The sequence below is a fragment of the Ochotona curzoniae genome, unplaced genomic scaffold (genome assembly GCF_017591425.1).
Source record: "Ochotona curzoniae isolate NIBS_2020 unplaced genomic scaffold, NIBS_Ocur_1.0 scaffold_2453, whole genome shotgun sequence".
NCBI lineage: Eukaryota > Metazoa > Chordata > Mammalia > Lagomorpha > Ochotonidae > Ochotona > Ochotona curzoniae.
The window spans coordinates 20074258-20090669 of NW_024467094.1; the positions used below are offsets into that span (position 1 = coordinate 20074258).

At 38.9% G+C, this 16412-nt stretch overlaps 2 protein-coding genes across 8 annotated transcripts in view; both read left to right on the forward strand.

Annotated features, from left to right (window-relative positions):
• Positions 1-16412, forward strand: part of BCAS3 (BCAS3 microtubule associated cell migration factor) — a 532941-nt gene that overhangs the window by 92894 nt on the left and 423635 nt on the right. The window lies entirely within an intron of this gene.
• LOC121169777 (40S ribosomal protein S29-like) lies at positions 5278-15632 on the forward strand. The gene is made up of 3 exons (XM_041000474.1): positions 5278-5295; positions 5846-5879; positions 14504-15632. The coding sequence occupies exons 1-3, from the start codon at positions 5278-5280 to the stop codon at positions 14611-14613; spliced, it is 162 nt and encodes a 53-aa protein (XP_040856408.1). The 3' UTR covers positions 14614-15632.

A 16412-nucleotide genomic window follows, 5' to 3' on the forward strand; every position in this document is an offset into this window, starting at 1 on the left:
TAAAGATAAAACTTCTGCAATTGGGGCCGTTTTGAATTATTAAATACTGTAAACGCCATAAAGTTAATTAGAAGAGGAACAAGCTCTACAAAGATAAATGTGTTTTCAATATGATTCGTAGGGAGGTTACAGTAGAAACCAGTGACTAGAGAGGAAATTTATTTCTGGCAGGACTCTAGACATGGAACTGTGGCTGAACTTTTTACCCTAATTACCTCCTGCTAATGCCTGCAGCGGTCTGGAATCAAAGTGGTGCTTCAGGCCCTGGAAATTCTCTGATGTGGCAAGCGTTTGTTGTGTGAGAAGGGTTTCTTAAGAAAAAACAGAATATTGTGACAGGATTTAAAAAAAATTTCTCAGTTACCACCCACCTCACTTGTTGCCTACAAAAATAGAGTAATTGTTTGCATCTGTGTGTGCTTTTTTTCTCCTTAAGAAATAACTGTTATAAATCAATGTGACATAGATCCAGTGAACTGAACCTTGCTGCAGGTTTTTTTTTGGAGGGGTGGTGTGCAGGGGTCTTTTTTTTTTTTTTTAAATTCAGACTGAAATGTAAAGATTTTTTTTTTGACAATTGAGAAGGAAACTACCCATTTTTTAAAAAGGAGAATTTGGATTTTAGAGTGCACTTTCCAAAATGAATGCAAAAGACTTTTGGAGTATCACAGTGATAAGTATTAAATTGATCCTGGAAGTAGAGTTGGGAATTTCTAGTTTTTGATCTGTATAAGACTGCAGTCTGAGAGAGGCCTCCTTTTAATCTCTCTTCAACTTTATTCCATTTTTCTGTTTAAACTTTCTGGCTTTCCCCGCCCCTTCCCCCACCCCCATTTTTAAATAAATTCTAATTAAATCACTTGCTTTTCATCCACTGCTTTTAAAAGTGGTTTTCCTATTCTGTGTGAGGAGTAAATACCTTTACTTGGGTTTTTTTTTTTTAAGATTTATTTTTTTTTTATTACAAAGTCAGATATACAGAGAGGAGGAGAGAGAGAGAGGAAGATCTTCCGTCCGATGATTCACTTCCCAAGTGAGCTGCAACGGCTGGTGCTGCGCTGATCCGAGGCCGGGAACCAGGAACCTCTTCTGGGTCTCCAAGGCCTTGGGCCGTCGTTGTCTGCTTTCCCAGGCCACAAGCAGGGAGCTGGACAGGAAGTGTAGCTGCTGGGATTAGAACTGGCGCCCATATGGGATCCCGAGGTGTTCAAGGCAAGGACTTTAGCTGCTAGGCCGTGCTGCCAGGCCCAAGTAGCTTTACTTGTTTTTTATTTTTTATTTTTTTATTTTGACAAGCTTTACATAGGTAATTAGGGTAAAAAGGGTCAAGGGCTACAGGAAAGTGGATAAGACTAGTATTTTTTTCCATATTGTTTCCTTCATGTTTAAAGGAGGGTATTAAGGGAGAAGGCCCACCCAATTTCCCACCCTCCCCAGGTCCTGGATATAGGGTATGCTCTGAGGATCTTGCTCATGTGGTTTTGATATTTCATTGGTTATGAATCGCTGCCAATCTTGCCACTCCAAGCACTATCAGGTCTTTGAAAAATCCACTGATTGACATAGTCCATCATCGCTGAGATGGTTGGTTGACCTGTTCTGTCTTCTCTCTTTTCTTCGTTAGGGTTCTGAGTCCAGCATTTAGTTTAGAAAGATCTCCAAAGAAACTTTGTCTGAGGTGTTCTCAAACCAGATTCTTGTATGTGCTAGCAAGTACAGGGCCCGGCACAGTCCATTGCCCTGATCAGCTGGTGGTTGTAATGGCTGGGTTGGTTCTGTTTTCACTCCTGACTTCCACTGGAACCAATGGGTGTTGCAGTCCAGCCTGGTTCTGCCCAGCACATACTTGGCCCTCATATAAACCAGTGGGAGCTGCAGCCTAGTTGGAGCGACCCACAATAACCCCCACCAGGACCGCCCCCTACCCTGGTTTGCCAGTATGTGTAGCAGTAATCCAGTCTGTCCCACACCCCATTCCACCGTCTTAGTTTTATGTCCTCCTGTGGAAGTGGTAACCCAAGAGGGATGAGCCCACTACTTCCCTCCCAGGCCTCTCCCACTCCCAGATTATGCACTCTCCAGATAGTTCTGTGGTTTGACTTGACAGAACTAGCCCCCAGTGCCAGCTTCTGCCAGCTGATGCTGTGGCTAAGCCCAAACAACCTTCGCCCACTCTAATTTTGTTTGCACCAGTAGGAATAATCGGCCCAGCCCGGCTTTTCCCTGATCTAGTCCACATGAGGCGCACAGGTGTTGTAGCCCTGCCTAGTCTGGTCTGCCCCCATCCCAGCCTATGCTCTCCTGCGGGAGTAGCAGTCCAGCAAAAGAACCCTCCCTTATTCCCCTGCCAGCTCTGCCCCCTCCCTTCCTTGTTCACATGCTGGTTGGGCACTGCGGTCCCTTCTGATACAGGCAACCTCACCTTGGCATTCCATATTGTGCACTAGTCTTTGTTGCGACCGAACTTGGCTTGACTCACACTGGTGCTTGAATTTGCCAGTGGATGACGTGGACAGATTCAGCCTGGTCTTCCCCCAACCCCTGCCAATTGTATGTCAGTGGATAACTTTCCATGGCCTGTCTGGGCTGTTTCCTATCATGTTGCTTGCACTTACCTGCCGGGTCTGTGTCCTGCCAGAGGAGTTGCCCAGACTCCTCCATCAGAACCTCTCCCAATGCCAGGTTTCACACTTACCAGTGGGTCCATGAGCCAGCCCTACTCAGTCCACCACCTGTCATAGCAGAAACTGTGGCTTTTCTTGACTGGCCTTCAACCCAATCTGGTTCTTGCTGTTGGATGTTTCAGCCCAGCCATAGTTTGTCCATACCCACGTATGGCTCACGCATGGTTCAGTAGGGGTTTGAGACCTTGCCTAGTCCATCGCACATCTGCCCTGGTCCTCCAGGACACCAAAGGGTTTTGGGGTCTGGCCCGGTTTGGTGCATCCAATCCCAGTCCACACTTGTGCCAAGGGAGACTACAACCGTTTACAGATCAGAATGCAGCCCCTATTGCAGGTCACATGCCCCTTGGCAGGAACCTCAACCCAGCTAGGGTTGTCCCCTTAGCTCCCCAACCAGGCCTGTTCCCAGCCATAGATCACTCGCATGCTAGTGGTTGCTCTAACTCAGCCTGGCACAGCCCCTCACCTGTCCCAACCTCTGCCTTAGATACTGTGGCTTAGCGTCCCTGGCTCATGTGGACCAGTAGGTACATGAGCCTAGCTCGGCATGACTTGTGCTCCCTCCTGGTTTCTAGTTTTGTTTGTGGGCTAAGGTTTGCTCAGTCCTGCCTGATCTACCCTGTTCCATTACCACTTGACACATTAGCCAGCTTGTTGGAGCTACTTTTCCCAGCTTGTCCGACCCCCAGGTCTGGACCACATGTTCACCAGTGGGAGCTATGACTTGCCAAGGGAGTTTCCCAAGTTCTTCCACTTAATCCACTCCCAGACCCAGTTCTCATACATGCCATTGGGTTTAGGCCAGTCTCCGACACAGTCTGGCCTTCCATTTGGTCTTGTATGAGCTGGTGAACGTTGCAGCCCAGCCCACCCCACATCCTAATCAGGATGCACAATCGGGTGCTGCTGCCCTGACTAGTCCAGACTATTGTGGGTTCCTTTATCTGTGATTGATGGCAGGCTCCTAGGTCACACTTAGCTTAGTCCATCACCACCCCAGCTCTTGAGATAACCAGTGGGGCTAGAATTTTCACGGGATGTGGCTCATACATTCCTCACAGAATTTACCCCCGGTTATGGTTTTTGAGTGCTAGTTAATGTAGTGGCTTGCTTAATGTGACCTTTCTCCTGATCCATCATCATGTCAGGTAAAATGATATAATTCTGCAGGACAAGCCACAAGCCATAGCTTCTGCACGGACTGGTATTTGGTGGTCAGCGTTGTTCAGTGATTACAAGTTTTACAAAGGAAGAGTTACTGCCAGTGGGAATCTTTACGAATGTTTCAGGTCCTAGAAGCACAATGGGTTCAACCTGCAACTAATTAAGCAGCGACTCAAAGAACCAAAACTGCAGAGCTCCCCGGCCGGGCAGCCAGCAGGCGGAGCCTGGCACCAAATGGCCCGGGGACAGCTCATCACATGCACATGGTGGCTGTCGTCTGGGATCCAGGCATGAGACGCCCTGTCCTGAGACCCACCACAAGTACCTTTATTTGTAAGAAAAGATTTTAAATAGTCTTCTTATGTTCCCTGAATAGTGTTAAAATAGATTGTCAGTCCTAGCCCTTTATTAATTTTTGAGGAACATAATGGCAAATGAGATAATAATTTTATTGGAGTAGAAATTTATTTTGATAGTATTTTATATAGGTGTCCTATACAACAGATGTGTTTACTTTTAAAGATAAAATACTGCACATACTTCATGGATTCTAAATCATAAAGATAATTTTTATTCCTCATAGTGAAATCTTACCTTTCATCAAAGTTGAGTCAGGAACTTGTATCTTGTTTTAGTTAAATTTTTACAAATTGCTCTGGTATAACCATGGTATTTTACAATCTGTGAACTTATACTTTCATGATGCTTCTACTTCATTTACATAGTAGTTTTTTCTCTTAATTTTCAGTAAGATCTATTTTTAAAAATTATACCAAGCTTCAAAATTATGTGGTAGATTTGTTTTGTTCAGTGCTAATGTTCATAAAACTTTTTAATCACTGGAAAGGTTTTATTTTCACACTTTATATACAATGTTAATATAATGTAAATATGAATATATTAATGTGATGAATGTATCAATAAAAGTAATACATATTTTATACTTACATATAATGTGTCTATTACATAATATTTTCCTCTGTCATTTGGCTTTCTTTGGTTTTCCATTAGTTCTGTATGCCTTTACACTAGAAGCCAAATTGGAAAGCATTTTTCCTTATGTGTAAAAAAATATTTTATAATAACACTGAAGATTGAAAATAACTTACTTATCCATCTGTCTATAAATCTTCAGAATTTGGCACAGTTGTGCAATGTTTAAAGTCTTATCTATTCTTTTTCTGATTCTGATATCACAAGAAAAGAGTGATTGTATAGATATGATTTCATTGCAAATTATACAATTGGAAAACATTTACATAAGCTGAATACAAATATTCTTGGCAGTTATTCTTATTGTGTAAGAATAACGAGTTAGTTGTAAATTAATAGCAAGGCAAATTAGTAGTGATATTAAATTAAAATAGGCTTTTATTTTCTAATCAAAAGAATGTTCATGTTTTTCTATTGGCAATTTAAGCTTTTATATATGTTGCTTTATAATTTAGTAAAATGATTTCAGACATTTTTAGGGTATAATGTGGCAATTAATTATACATCTGTATTATGACATGACCAAATCAAGGGAATTAACATATCTTTCACCTCAAATACCTATCATTTCTCTGCCCTTTTTATGGTTTTGAATTGTTTAGTGCATTGTTAATAAGTATGTTGATCATGCTGTGTGTAATAGACTATCAGAACACTCGTTTTTAATATTAAACAGAACTAGTTGATGAACAATGTTTTGCACATTCTTTTCTGAGGAGTTTCTTGCTCTATTAAGCTGTAACTTAATGGGCATGCTCCATTTTGAGAAGTATATTTTAACTGAAGTCTATTATTTTTATTCTTTTTTGTTTGTCAGTATGTGTCAAAATCTATCATGAACATTTGGTTTCTTGACATGTATAATAAAATGACTTCTATATCATGTGTAATAGATTGTAAATTTTTAAATTGGCACTAGAATCATAAATGCAGGCATGTCTTTCCATAGGGTGGCATGCTTGGGTTCTCTGTGCCTACTTGGAATTAACAACTGATGGAGCTAGAGTCTTCCTGCTGCAAAAATTATATTTTATTCAGTCAGTCATGCATATACATATTTGTTGGTGTCCAAAATGACTACTTTCTTGTTTATATTATAACTGACAAATAGCTATAAAATTGCTTTGTCTTTGGGAAAGAAATTCATGCAAGATTGTGCTGTATTGTTGGTGTTACTACTTCTATCTTAACTCATTAGTCTTTATAGTATACTCTTAATTTTCAGAGATTCCTAATATAATTAGTAAAAAGAGCTACATGATTTTGAGAGCTTTATGATATAGCTCTTAAGTAATGAATAAAACTTTACTTTTTAACTCAATTTATTATTATGTACATTTTTATTTATTTTCATTTCATTTGAAAGGCAAAGAGGCCTTTTAAGGCTGTTCCATCTATTAGTTTACTCCCCAAATACCCATAACAGACAAGTTTGGATAAGGCTGAAGCCAAGAGTTGAAAATTCAGTCCAGGTCTCTCATGTAGGTGGCACAGACCCAGGTATCTGGGCTATCACCTGCTTCCTTTTCTTCTTGTAGTTCCAGAAAGCTGGAATTGGAAGCCAAGACTTGACTCAAGCCCCTGGATTCTGATTTGGATGTTTGCATGTTAATTACATCAATGGATACTTACCTCTGAACTGAAATTTTTAGTTTTGTATTTGTCCTTTTGCATCATACTCCCCTTGGTTTCTTGAAAAAGTAGTATTTAAAGTACATTTTTCATGAAACTTTTGATGTTCCTTTTCATATTACAAAATAGTGAACAATCTATTAAATTTATTAGCATTTCTGATGTTAAAAATTCTTTTACTTGAGACTTTTAAAATTTTTTTAGTGTCATAAATTGCTACTTTCAAACAGTACACTGTGAGTATATTATGTTTGATTATGGTATCTATTGCATGAATATGGGAGGCAGGTTTGTTAGCTTTTTCTTTGTTATGTTGGAAATGTAATGCTAATGAAGCCAAGGTTACAACTTCAACCTTCTTTTAAGCAGGTTTGTTTCTGTATTGCAAGTAAATTGTAAAATGACAACTTATATGTGAGATTCTGTCCTTTCCACAGGGTTTCCTATTACTGCTTAGAGAGGTCTTCATTCATCATTGTTGAGTAACTTTGCTTGGCTGTTTCTGAAAAACGTTGCTGTTTTTAAAGATTTATTTATTCATTTGAAAGACAGAGTTAAAGAGAGTGCAGTAAAGACAGTGGGATAGATCTTCCATGAACTGGTTCACTTCCTGGTTGGTTGCAACGGCTAGGGCTGGATTAGGTTGAAGCCAGGAGCCCAGAACTCCATATGGGTCTCCCACATGGGTGGCAGGAGCCCAGGTATATGAGCCATTTCCCACTGCTTTCCCAGGTGTGTAAATGGGGAGTTGGATTGGGAGTGTAGCAGCCAAAACCTGAACTTGTTGTGGGATGCTGGTATTGTAGGCAGAGACATAACCCACACACCATGACAGCTCTTTGTGCCTGTTATTTTGTGTGAACAGGGAAACCTTTTTTTCCATTATCTCAGCCATCAGACAATGATATACAGTGGTTTTCGTAAGAAGCATGAGTCAAATATTTGTAGAGTAATTTTGATCTGGTATAGTTCTTGAATATGTCATGATTCCATCTGCTGTTTTGCTTTAGCAGTCACCTCCTGCTTTTGATGAACTGGAGGTGCAATCTCAGGATCTTTGTAGTTCTTCTTGGAGCAAATGCTTCTCCCTGTACTCCAGTGTTACATTATATCTTTCCCATATGCCTATCAGTCAGTACACATTTAGATGTAAACAGGCATATATGGACAACCTTCATTTTTAAGGAATTGGATTTTGTCATTTTGGGGCTGGCAACTAAGAAATAGAACAGGCTGGCAGAATGTCCTAATGTCAGGTAAGATTGATGTTGCAATATTGAGGCAGGGATTTTCAGTGTCATATATCTTCATTCTGGAACTGAATGTTCTGGCTTAATTTTCTGTCGTGACTGTTCTATTTGTAAGGACACATTTAACACATTTATTTATTTGTTTATTTATTTACTTGAAATTCAGGGAGAGGGAGACAGAGTCTGCAATGACCAGGGCTGGGCAAGGCCAACGCCAGGAATCTTGAACTGTGTCTCTGACTCTGTGTGGGTGGCAGGTGTCCCAAGTACACTGGCCATCATCTCTGCCTTCCCAGAAGCATTAGTAGGAAGCTGAATTGAAGTGGAACAGCAGGGGTTCCAAACCCTTGTTCATATGAGATGTGGCATAGCAGGTGTGCAGCTTACCACCGTGCCGTAAGACTGCCTCTATATGTATTTTCCTTCTTATTTGAAGTAGTAGGGCGGAGGGTAGAGGGAGGAGTAAAGCATTTGGATAAGCTATTTTACTTGTTGCTTTTTGTTGGAACATATTCTTTTTTATGAGAATGAACAGGTTTTCTTTCCAGTTTTGAAGAAAGTTGATGGAGAGATTTTTATCTTCCAAGAAGCTATAAAACAACCGATTCTCTGACTTTGTTCTTCTTCAGTTCTGTTATTAGCTATTTTTGATATTTGGCTTTCTGTATGAACTTGAAAATCAGTTTGTCATTGTTCCCAAAACAAGTTGTTGAGTTTTTGTAAAATCTATCTCATGCTTGAAAAATAACCAAAAAGAAGTGTTGGGGAACTTCATAAGTTTATTAAGAAAATCTACCGAAAACTGTAGTGCACACTATACAACTGATAGGGGACTATTATCCAGGATCTACAAAGAGTAATCCAGGGACAGTAAAACAAACAACCCTGTGAAGAAATGGGCAAAGGAAATGAACAGACATTTTACAAAAGAACAAATTCAAATGGCTAACAGACATGTGAAAAGATGCTCAGGCTCCCTAGCCATCAGGGAGAAACAAATGAAAACCACACTGAGGTTCCACCTAACTCCAGTGTGGTTGGCTTACATTCAGAACTCTACTAACAACACCTGCTGGTAGGGATATGGGGAGAAAGCTACCCTCCTTCACTGATAGCGAGAGTGTAGGCTAGTACAATCACTATGGAATTCTGTATGGAGAGTGCTTAGAGAACTGCAAATAAATATGCCACATGACCCAGCTCTTGTTCCTAGGAATATATCCAGAGGAAATGAAAACTGCATATGAGAAAAGAATCTGTAATCCTATATTTGCAGCAGCACAATCTACAATAGCAAAGATATAGAAATAATCCAGATTTCTGTTAAAGCAACTGTGGTACATCTACTCCGTGGACTATTATTCAGCTATTAAAAATAATGAAATTATTCTATTTGCAACTAAATGATCCCAATTAGAGATCATTATGCTCAGTGAAATAAGTGAATCTCAAAAGGACAAATACCATATGTTCTCTCTATTATATGGCAATCTTAATGCAAATTATAAGATAAATAACCCTTACAATACTGTTTTTGGTATAACCCATGGGTTTTGATATTGTGTTTATTTTCATTTCTTCAAAATAGTTTCTTTTCTGTTATTAAGTTCTTCACTTACTTGTAGATCATGTAGTAGAATCATTTTCTCCAAGAAGCTTTTGTGTTTTCTTTTTCATTTCTTCATTGACACATTGGTTATTCAGTAGCATATCACTTAACTACATGGTGCTATAAATCTTTTGTTTTATCTTTATTCATGTTGTTGATTTTGTTTCATGGCTTTTCATTTAAGAAAATGTATAGTAACTGTGTAATAGAGACTTTCATATCCAGCAGTGAATGATACAATGCAGTATGCATTTCTACTTCCAAATCAGAGATTGATTCCCGATGAGACTGTTGGGTGTATCTTGAGAATAGGATGCTGAGCTGTCTGCCATTGTATGTACCAGCAGTGTCAGGACACACTTAAATAATGGAATGATGGACTTATGACTGCTTATGAAGTGCTATACTATTGTAATAATATGGAGGAAATTATTTGTGGGCAGGGAATATGGGGAGGGGACACAGGAAATCCCAGAGCATATGGAATTGTACCGTAAAATTAAAAATAAAACAGAAGGGGAAACACATCTTAATTATTAAAAAACTATATGTTTTTCTAGTGAACTCAGGAAAAATCCAAGGATGCCCACTCACTATTCCTTTTGGAGGTTTTAAACTAGTGTAATTATAGGATAAAAGGAAATTAAAGGTATATAAAGGGAAGAGAGAAATAAAAGTGTTAACTTTAAAATTTGTAAGGTTTTGTTTAGTTAATTTATTTTGAAGGTAGAGGCAAATGGCAAGATATTTTTCATTTCCCAAGTGTCCATAGTGGCTGGTGCTGGGCCAGACCAAGACCATGAGTCTGGAGTGCTATTGGGTTCTCCGATGTGGATAGCTAGGGCCCAAGTATTTTGACTTTCCCCTGAGTTTTTAGGCATACTAGCAGGGGGCTGGGTTGGAAACATAGCTGCCTGGACTTAAACCGATATGGGATTTTGTTGTTGTGAGTGGTGGTTTAAACTCCTGTGCCACAACATTGACTTCTTAAATTATATTTTAAATGGTACACCAAAATTAATTTTTTGCATAAATTGTGTTTGAGGTTAATGTAGTTTGGCTTTTGTTTCAGAATTGTCTTAAGTATACAGAAAAATTAAGCATTAAGTATATCCCCTTAGTTTTTCCCCAAGCTTCCTCCTTTTGTGTACCTGTCTTAATCACTCTTGCGCTATTATTGCTGAGCCTATATTGCTACAACTAGCAAACATAGCTTATATGCTTATATTAGCTGTGTATTTTTTCCAACCCCATACCCCTGAATGTCAGAGGGTTCCATGGTCATGCCTAACTCAGGCTGTTAATACCCCCAGCTCCCCTTTTTCTTTTAAAGATTGATTTATTTTCCTTGGACAGTCAGATATACAGAGAGGAAGGGGGACAGAGAGGAAGATCTTCTGTCCATTTATTCACTCCCAAGCGGCTGCAATGGTTGAAGGTGTGCTTATCTGAAGCCAGGAACCCGGAGCCTCTTCTGGGTCTCCCACATGGGTGCAGGGTCCCAAGGATTTGGGCTGTCCTTGACTGCTTTTCCAGGCCACAAGCAGGGAGCTGGATGGGAATTGTGGCTGTCGGGATTAGAACCAGTGCCCAAATTGGATCCCTGTGTGTGCAAGGCGATGACTTTAGTCACTAGCTTACCATGCCAGGCCTTTTGAATGGAGAAAGTAAAAAAAAAAAATGGTATGAAATATAGATTGTTTAGGTCTTCAGAATTACACCTACATTTTGTAGCTTAGGCCTGAATTTAAGACACACTTGATTGAGAATTTGAGAGTTTTAGGTTAGTGTAGTTATTATTTTTTGTTTAGTAGTTCCAAATGTACTTCATTTATATGAAAATGTTTAGTGGTTTCTTGTTGGTGCTTGTTTTCTGTATTTTAGAACATTTTTCCTTTGAGGAAATCTAGTTTAAATGTTTTGTAATATAGTTCATAATTATTTAATTTTACCTTTTCATTTTCAACATATGAAGAATTTTTTGAAATTGGCTCTTTAAGTAGTTGTAATCCACCCGCTTCATTGAAATTAATTAACCATGAAAATTCCATACCTTCGGCTATTGTAAATATATCAAAATGAGGAGTTTTCCCTCCCTTTTAAAATCTTAATAACTTCCTTTATTGGGTATAGGTCAGATGTACCATAGGTTCTGAAAATTTTTTTCAGCTCTGCATTTTACTGTGAAACAAGTTACTTCAGTATAGAAAAGGTCTGTTGAAGACAGTTTGTGTTTCTTTCCATCTTATGCATTTTGATGCAAAAACAAAGAGTGCTTTGTTTTCATAACCATCTAATAACACAGATGGCTTCATTTCTTTTTCTTTTCTTTTTTTTTTTTTTTAACAACCTATGGTCTTCACTTATACTAAGTAGATTGAATTTTTCTTTTTTTTTTTTTAAGACTTCAGAACTTCTTCAAGGGATTTTCTTCTTTTTAAAGTATTAGGTTTATCTTTAAAATTAAAGCTCTGTGTTTAAGCGTCAGACATACAGTGATAAAAATGTTAATTGGAGTTAGTGTTGTACCATCGCAGGTTAAGGCACAGCCTGTGATGCTTGTGTTGTATAAGCCCAGCTGCTCGACTTCTGATCCAGTTTCCTGCTGATGTGCCTGGGACAGCAAAGGAAGGTGATCAAAATACCTGGGCTCCTGCTACCCATAGAGGAGACCTGATGAAACTCCTGGATCCCTCCTGTCCTTGCCATAGCCATTCCTGGCTGTTGCAGCCATTTGCAGAGGAACCAATGGATATAAGTTCATTCTCTCTCTCTCTTTCTCTTCCTCTCTCTCTTTCTCGCTCTCTTGTATTCTGCCATTCAAATAGATAAAATCTTTTCAAATCTTTACATTTGAGTTCTGTAGATATCAAATGAAGCCTGCATTATAGCTGCAACTTTCTTGTAGCACTGTTCTCTACTCTATTTGTGTGATTTTTAACAGAATAGAAATTAAACACTTGTTTATTTCTGTGTAACATGATATGGGGAATGTGTATGGAATTTCTGGAAAGACTTTGTTATTTTGCATATGTGGAAAATTTAGGATTGTCTTGCTCTGCCCCTTGGAAATAGTTGATTTTTCAAAGGAGAAATTGGAGAACAATGTATAGGTTGGACATACTTGCAATTGGGTTATGGTGTGTTGAAGTATGGTGACTCTTATGAAAACCTGAATTTGTGAATTATCTTTATATTGTTATCTAGGAGTGTTTTCCCCTCACATTTAGATAGCATTTTAAGTTTTTTTTAGATTTATTTATTTTTATTGCAAAGTCAGAAATACAGAGAGGAGGAGAGGCAGAGAGGAAGATCTGTCCGATGATTCACTCCTCAAGTAGCCACAAAGGCTGGTGCTGTGCTGATCCGAAGCCAGGAGCCAGGAACTTCTTTCCCTGTCTCCTACGTGGGTGCAGGGTCCCAAAGCTCTGGGCCGTCCTCAGCTGCTTTCCCAGGCCACAAGTAGGGAGCTGGAAGGGAAGTGGGGCCGCAGGGATTAGAACCGCACTCACATGGGATCCTGGTGTGCTCAAGGCGAGGACCCTAGCCACTAGGCCTCGGTGCCAGGCCCCAGCATTTTAAGTTTTGCCCAATCTTGATCAGTTACCTATAAACTTAACTTTCAAAACATTTGTTCTGTTTACTGAAGTCTTGTTGAATAGTGTCTTAATTTTAACATGGGATGAATAAAGTGCCAGTAAAGTGGTTGAACTTCTGTTTCATATATTGTAGCCTAAACAGGTCTCTAAATGAAGGTGACAGGTTGATATTTTCATCTCCTAGGTGCTTAGCAAAATGTTGTGTTTAATTATTATTTATTGATTCCTTACCATTAGAAGACTGCAATAACTTATTGGAAATATTTAGAAATTTTTTTGCCTCATTTCACTTTAAAAAGTTGTTACAGTCCATGAAATTATGTGGTGAAACTAGATGAGAGGGCTGAGGGTGGGAAGGACAGTGAATTACATGTTTGGAGTATTGGGTATAGGAGTATAGGGCTGTGGGTCCAATTATTATAGTTTTGCCTTTTAAAGCTCTCTCTAGAAAGAAAGGAACTCACTGTGAACTTTCATATAAGCATGGCCTTTCTAACCCTTGGGCTGTCAGTTGTTGTTGGTTCATTTACAAGTTGTGTTTTAGTTGTAGCTTGATTAGTTTTTTCAATTGTAAAAGGATAATTCATGCTGAATCTGCATTTTTCTAATGTGGCAATGATCATAGTGACACACCCTATTTAAATTAATTTGTTGAATTATATTAACTGACATTCTGTAGCAGTAGTAGGATTATTCTATAGTAAATCCATCTTGTGTTCCTGGGATGAAGTTTATCTGGTTTAATATTGCTGAATTTGATTTGTTAATGCTTTGCTAATGAGTTTTATATTCTTGCGATATATTTAGTTTTTGGATGGGTGTTACTGGCCTCATAAAATAAGCTGAAAGAAGGCTTTTTCTTTTTTACCGTATAGGTTTGTGTATATCATGGGTGAAATTCCTTGGGTGAATGATGGATATGATTTATGAATAAAGATGTTTTGAGGATTTCTTTTCTTGAAGTGCTGAAATTAGTTTTCATTATATTAAAATGTTTTTAGATGTATTTTGGTAGTGTCTAAGTGTTAAAGGATTTATCTGTGTCTTGTATTTTATTCTTTCAATTCTTTTCTTTTTTACTGATTTTTTTCCCCTGCTGCTCTCCCTGAGACCATAATTTGTTTTTAGTAAACACTGTCCATTAATACACACAGTTATTCCCACAGAATAGTCAATGACACTTATGTCTAGAAAACAGTTGACAGTTAAAAAAAACTTACTAGTTTTCAGGTCCTTTAGTAATTTAATGTTCTCTGTGCCAGACCTTCAAGTATTCAGGTCTTGCTTGATATGCCCTGGTGGTAACACTGAACCTGCTACATAATGGAAACCTCGTACACACCAAAATTCAGTAACTTCAGTGCTTACTTACCTTTGCACACCTAGCTTATCTTGCTTTTAACAGGGATTTGATTTTTCCCTACAAAGAATGGATTAGTCTCACAATAGTAAGCAAACAGTATTTGCAAATGCCCTCTGCCTTTTCGTCTCTCTGCTATCATGAGAACAAGTTGGGTCATCAGCAACTCTATAGGAATTACTCATGAAAATTTGGCCTGGATTCCTGCTTTTGCCAAGTGTGTTTGAACTGGCATGTTCTGATCTGGAAATACAGCCTGAACATGTGCTGCCAGTGTTTTCACCAGTATGCCAAGGATATCGGCTTCATCAAGTTGGATTAAGTAATTTTCTTTGAATGGATGCTCCAAGACATTGATACTTTGGGAAATCATGATAGCTGCTTGTACATGAAATAAACAACTTCAATTAAAAACAAAAAGCCTTCTGAGCCTATTTTGCTTCTTTAAAACAAGAAAATTGGATTTGATTGTCACAGGGCAAACCATCCTGTGGATGAGTGTATAGCATCTGTACTGCAGATCTCAGCAGCGTGGACGGGGAGGGTCCAGGGCTGCCAGTATGTGTTTGAGAGGGTCAGTGGGCCAGAGTTGTAGCATTTAAGAGGCCAAGATCAGAACTAAATCTTCAAGCCTTGAGAACAGGTCTTTGTATTTTGACCTGATTATTTGATCTATAATGGTTTTCTCATCCATTGCAACATGTGTACTTACTGTAAATTTATGTACAGAACTAAATATTCCTTTAGTTAGTTTGGAAACCATAATAGAACAAGTCATTTTCCTTCAGTGTATCTTGCCTTGGAAAAGGAGAACAAATCAGTATACAAACTTTAGGATAGCTTGAAATTTTGTGAAACTAAAATAGAGTCATAATTTATTTTGGAATTCAATGGCAATTTCAAGGATTCAGTTACCATAATCATAGAGACAACAAATGTGAGATGTTTGTCATGCATAACTGTTATTCAGAAGTGGGAAAGGTTCAATGGCAGATTCCAGCCCATGATGTAGGCCTTTGAAAGATTTTTTTTTTTTTATAAATAATACTCTTGGAGATGTCTACCTCACAACCCGGGAGCCGAATGTTTATAAAGTAAGCAGTCAACAGGTGGACAGACAGGGGCCCTCTTGGTGTCAGTGGTGCATAAGCTCACAGAGAAGTGAAATGCCCCTAACCTTCGCTGGTCATAGGTTTATAAAATGTAAGCTGTGAAGAGGCGAAATGGCAAAAATAAAACTGAAACCAGGAATGAAGCATAAATTACATCACTTCCTTTCTGAAGAATGAAGCATGTGTCAAGAGGAGATACCAGGCAAATCCTCGACCCTAGTGTTGCTTCTTTTCCTCAGGTATGAGCGAGAGGCGGGGACAGTGTTGAAGAAAGAAGGTGGCTTCTCCTGAAGTCTCTGCAAGTCAAGTTACCATCTTTTCATGATGTCAGCAAAGACTGAAATGATCAGCTGACCCTCCACATACTGGAGTTCTCACCAGAGGACTTGAAGTTTGCAGTAAAATGGAATTAAAAAATAATGCACATTTTCTGCATTGTTTTGGAAGACCTTTTGCATATCATTTGTGATGTGATTGTACAGCAATCTAATCTTCTTTTAAAGATTTGTGTGTCCACTGAGAGAGAAGAGAGAGATGTGATATATTTGTTCGATCTGCTGCTGTACTCCCCAGTTGACTGCCAGCATTGGGCCAGGCCAGAGCTAGGAGGCAGGAGCTTCATCTCAATATTCCACATAATCAGCAAGGACTTAAACACTTGGGCTGTCTTTGCTGCTATTCCAAGGTCATTAGCAGGAAGCTGGATTAGAAATGGAGCAGTTGGGACACAAATTGACACCCAGCATCTTAGACAGCAGCTTTACCTGCTGTACCATATTGCCAGTCCTCAAACTTCCTCTTGGGGGGAAGAATTAGAGCAAAGCAAAGCAAATCCTGGCTTGGTTCTTTTCCCATTTCTGCCCTTAACCAGGGCGTAGTTCAGATATGAGGCAGCACAGAAAGAAGTTACAGACTCTAGACATTGAAGTCCTATTAATTATGCCAAACACTGGATTGATATTCTTGAATTATTATTATTGAGTAATTTGACAGTAACTGTGGTTTTTGA

Excerpts from the sequence above, each read along its gene's own strand:
- LOC121169777 (XM_041000474.1), top strand. Across the intron at positions 5,880-14,503 it reads AAAAATTATATTTTATTCAG|GCCAAGTGTGTTTGAACTGG; the intron begins TCAGTCATGCAT and ends ATTCCTGCTTTT.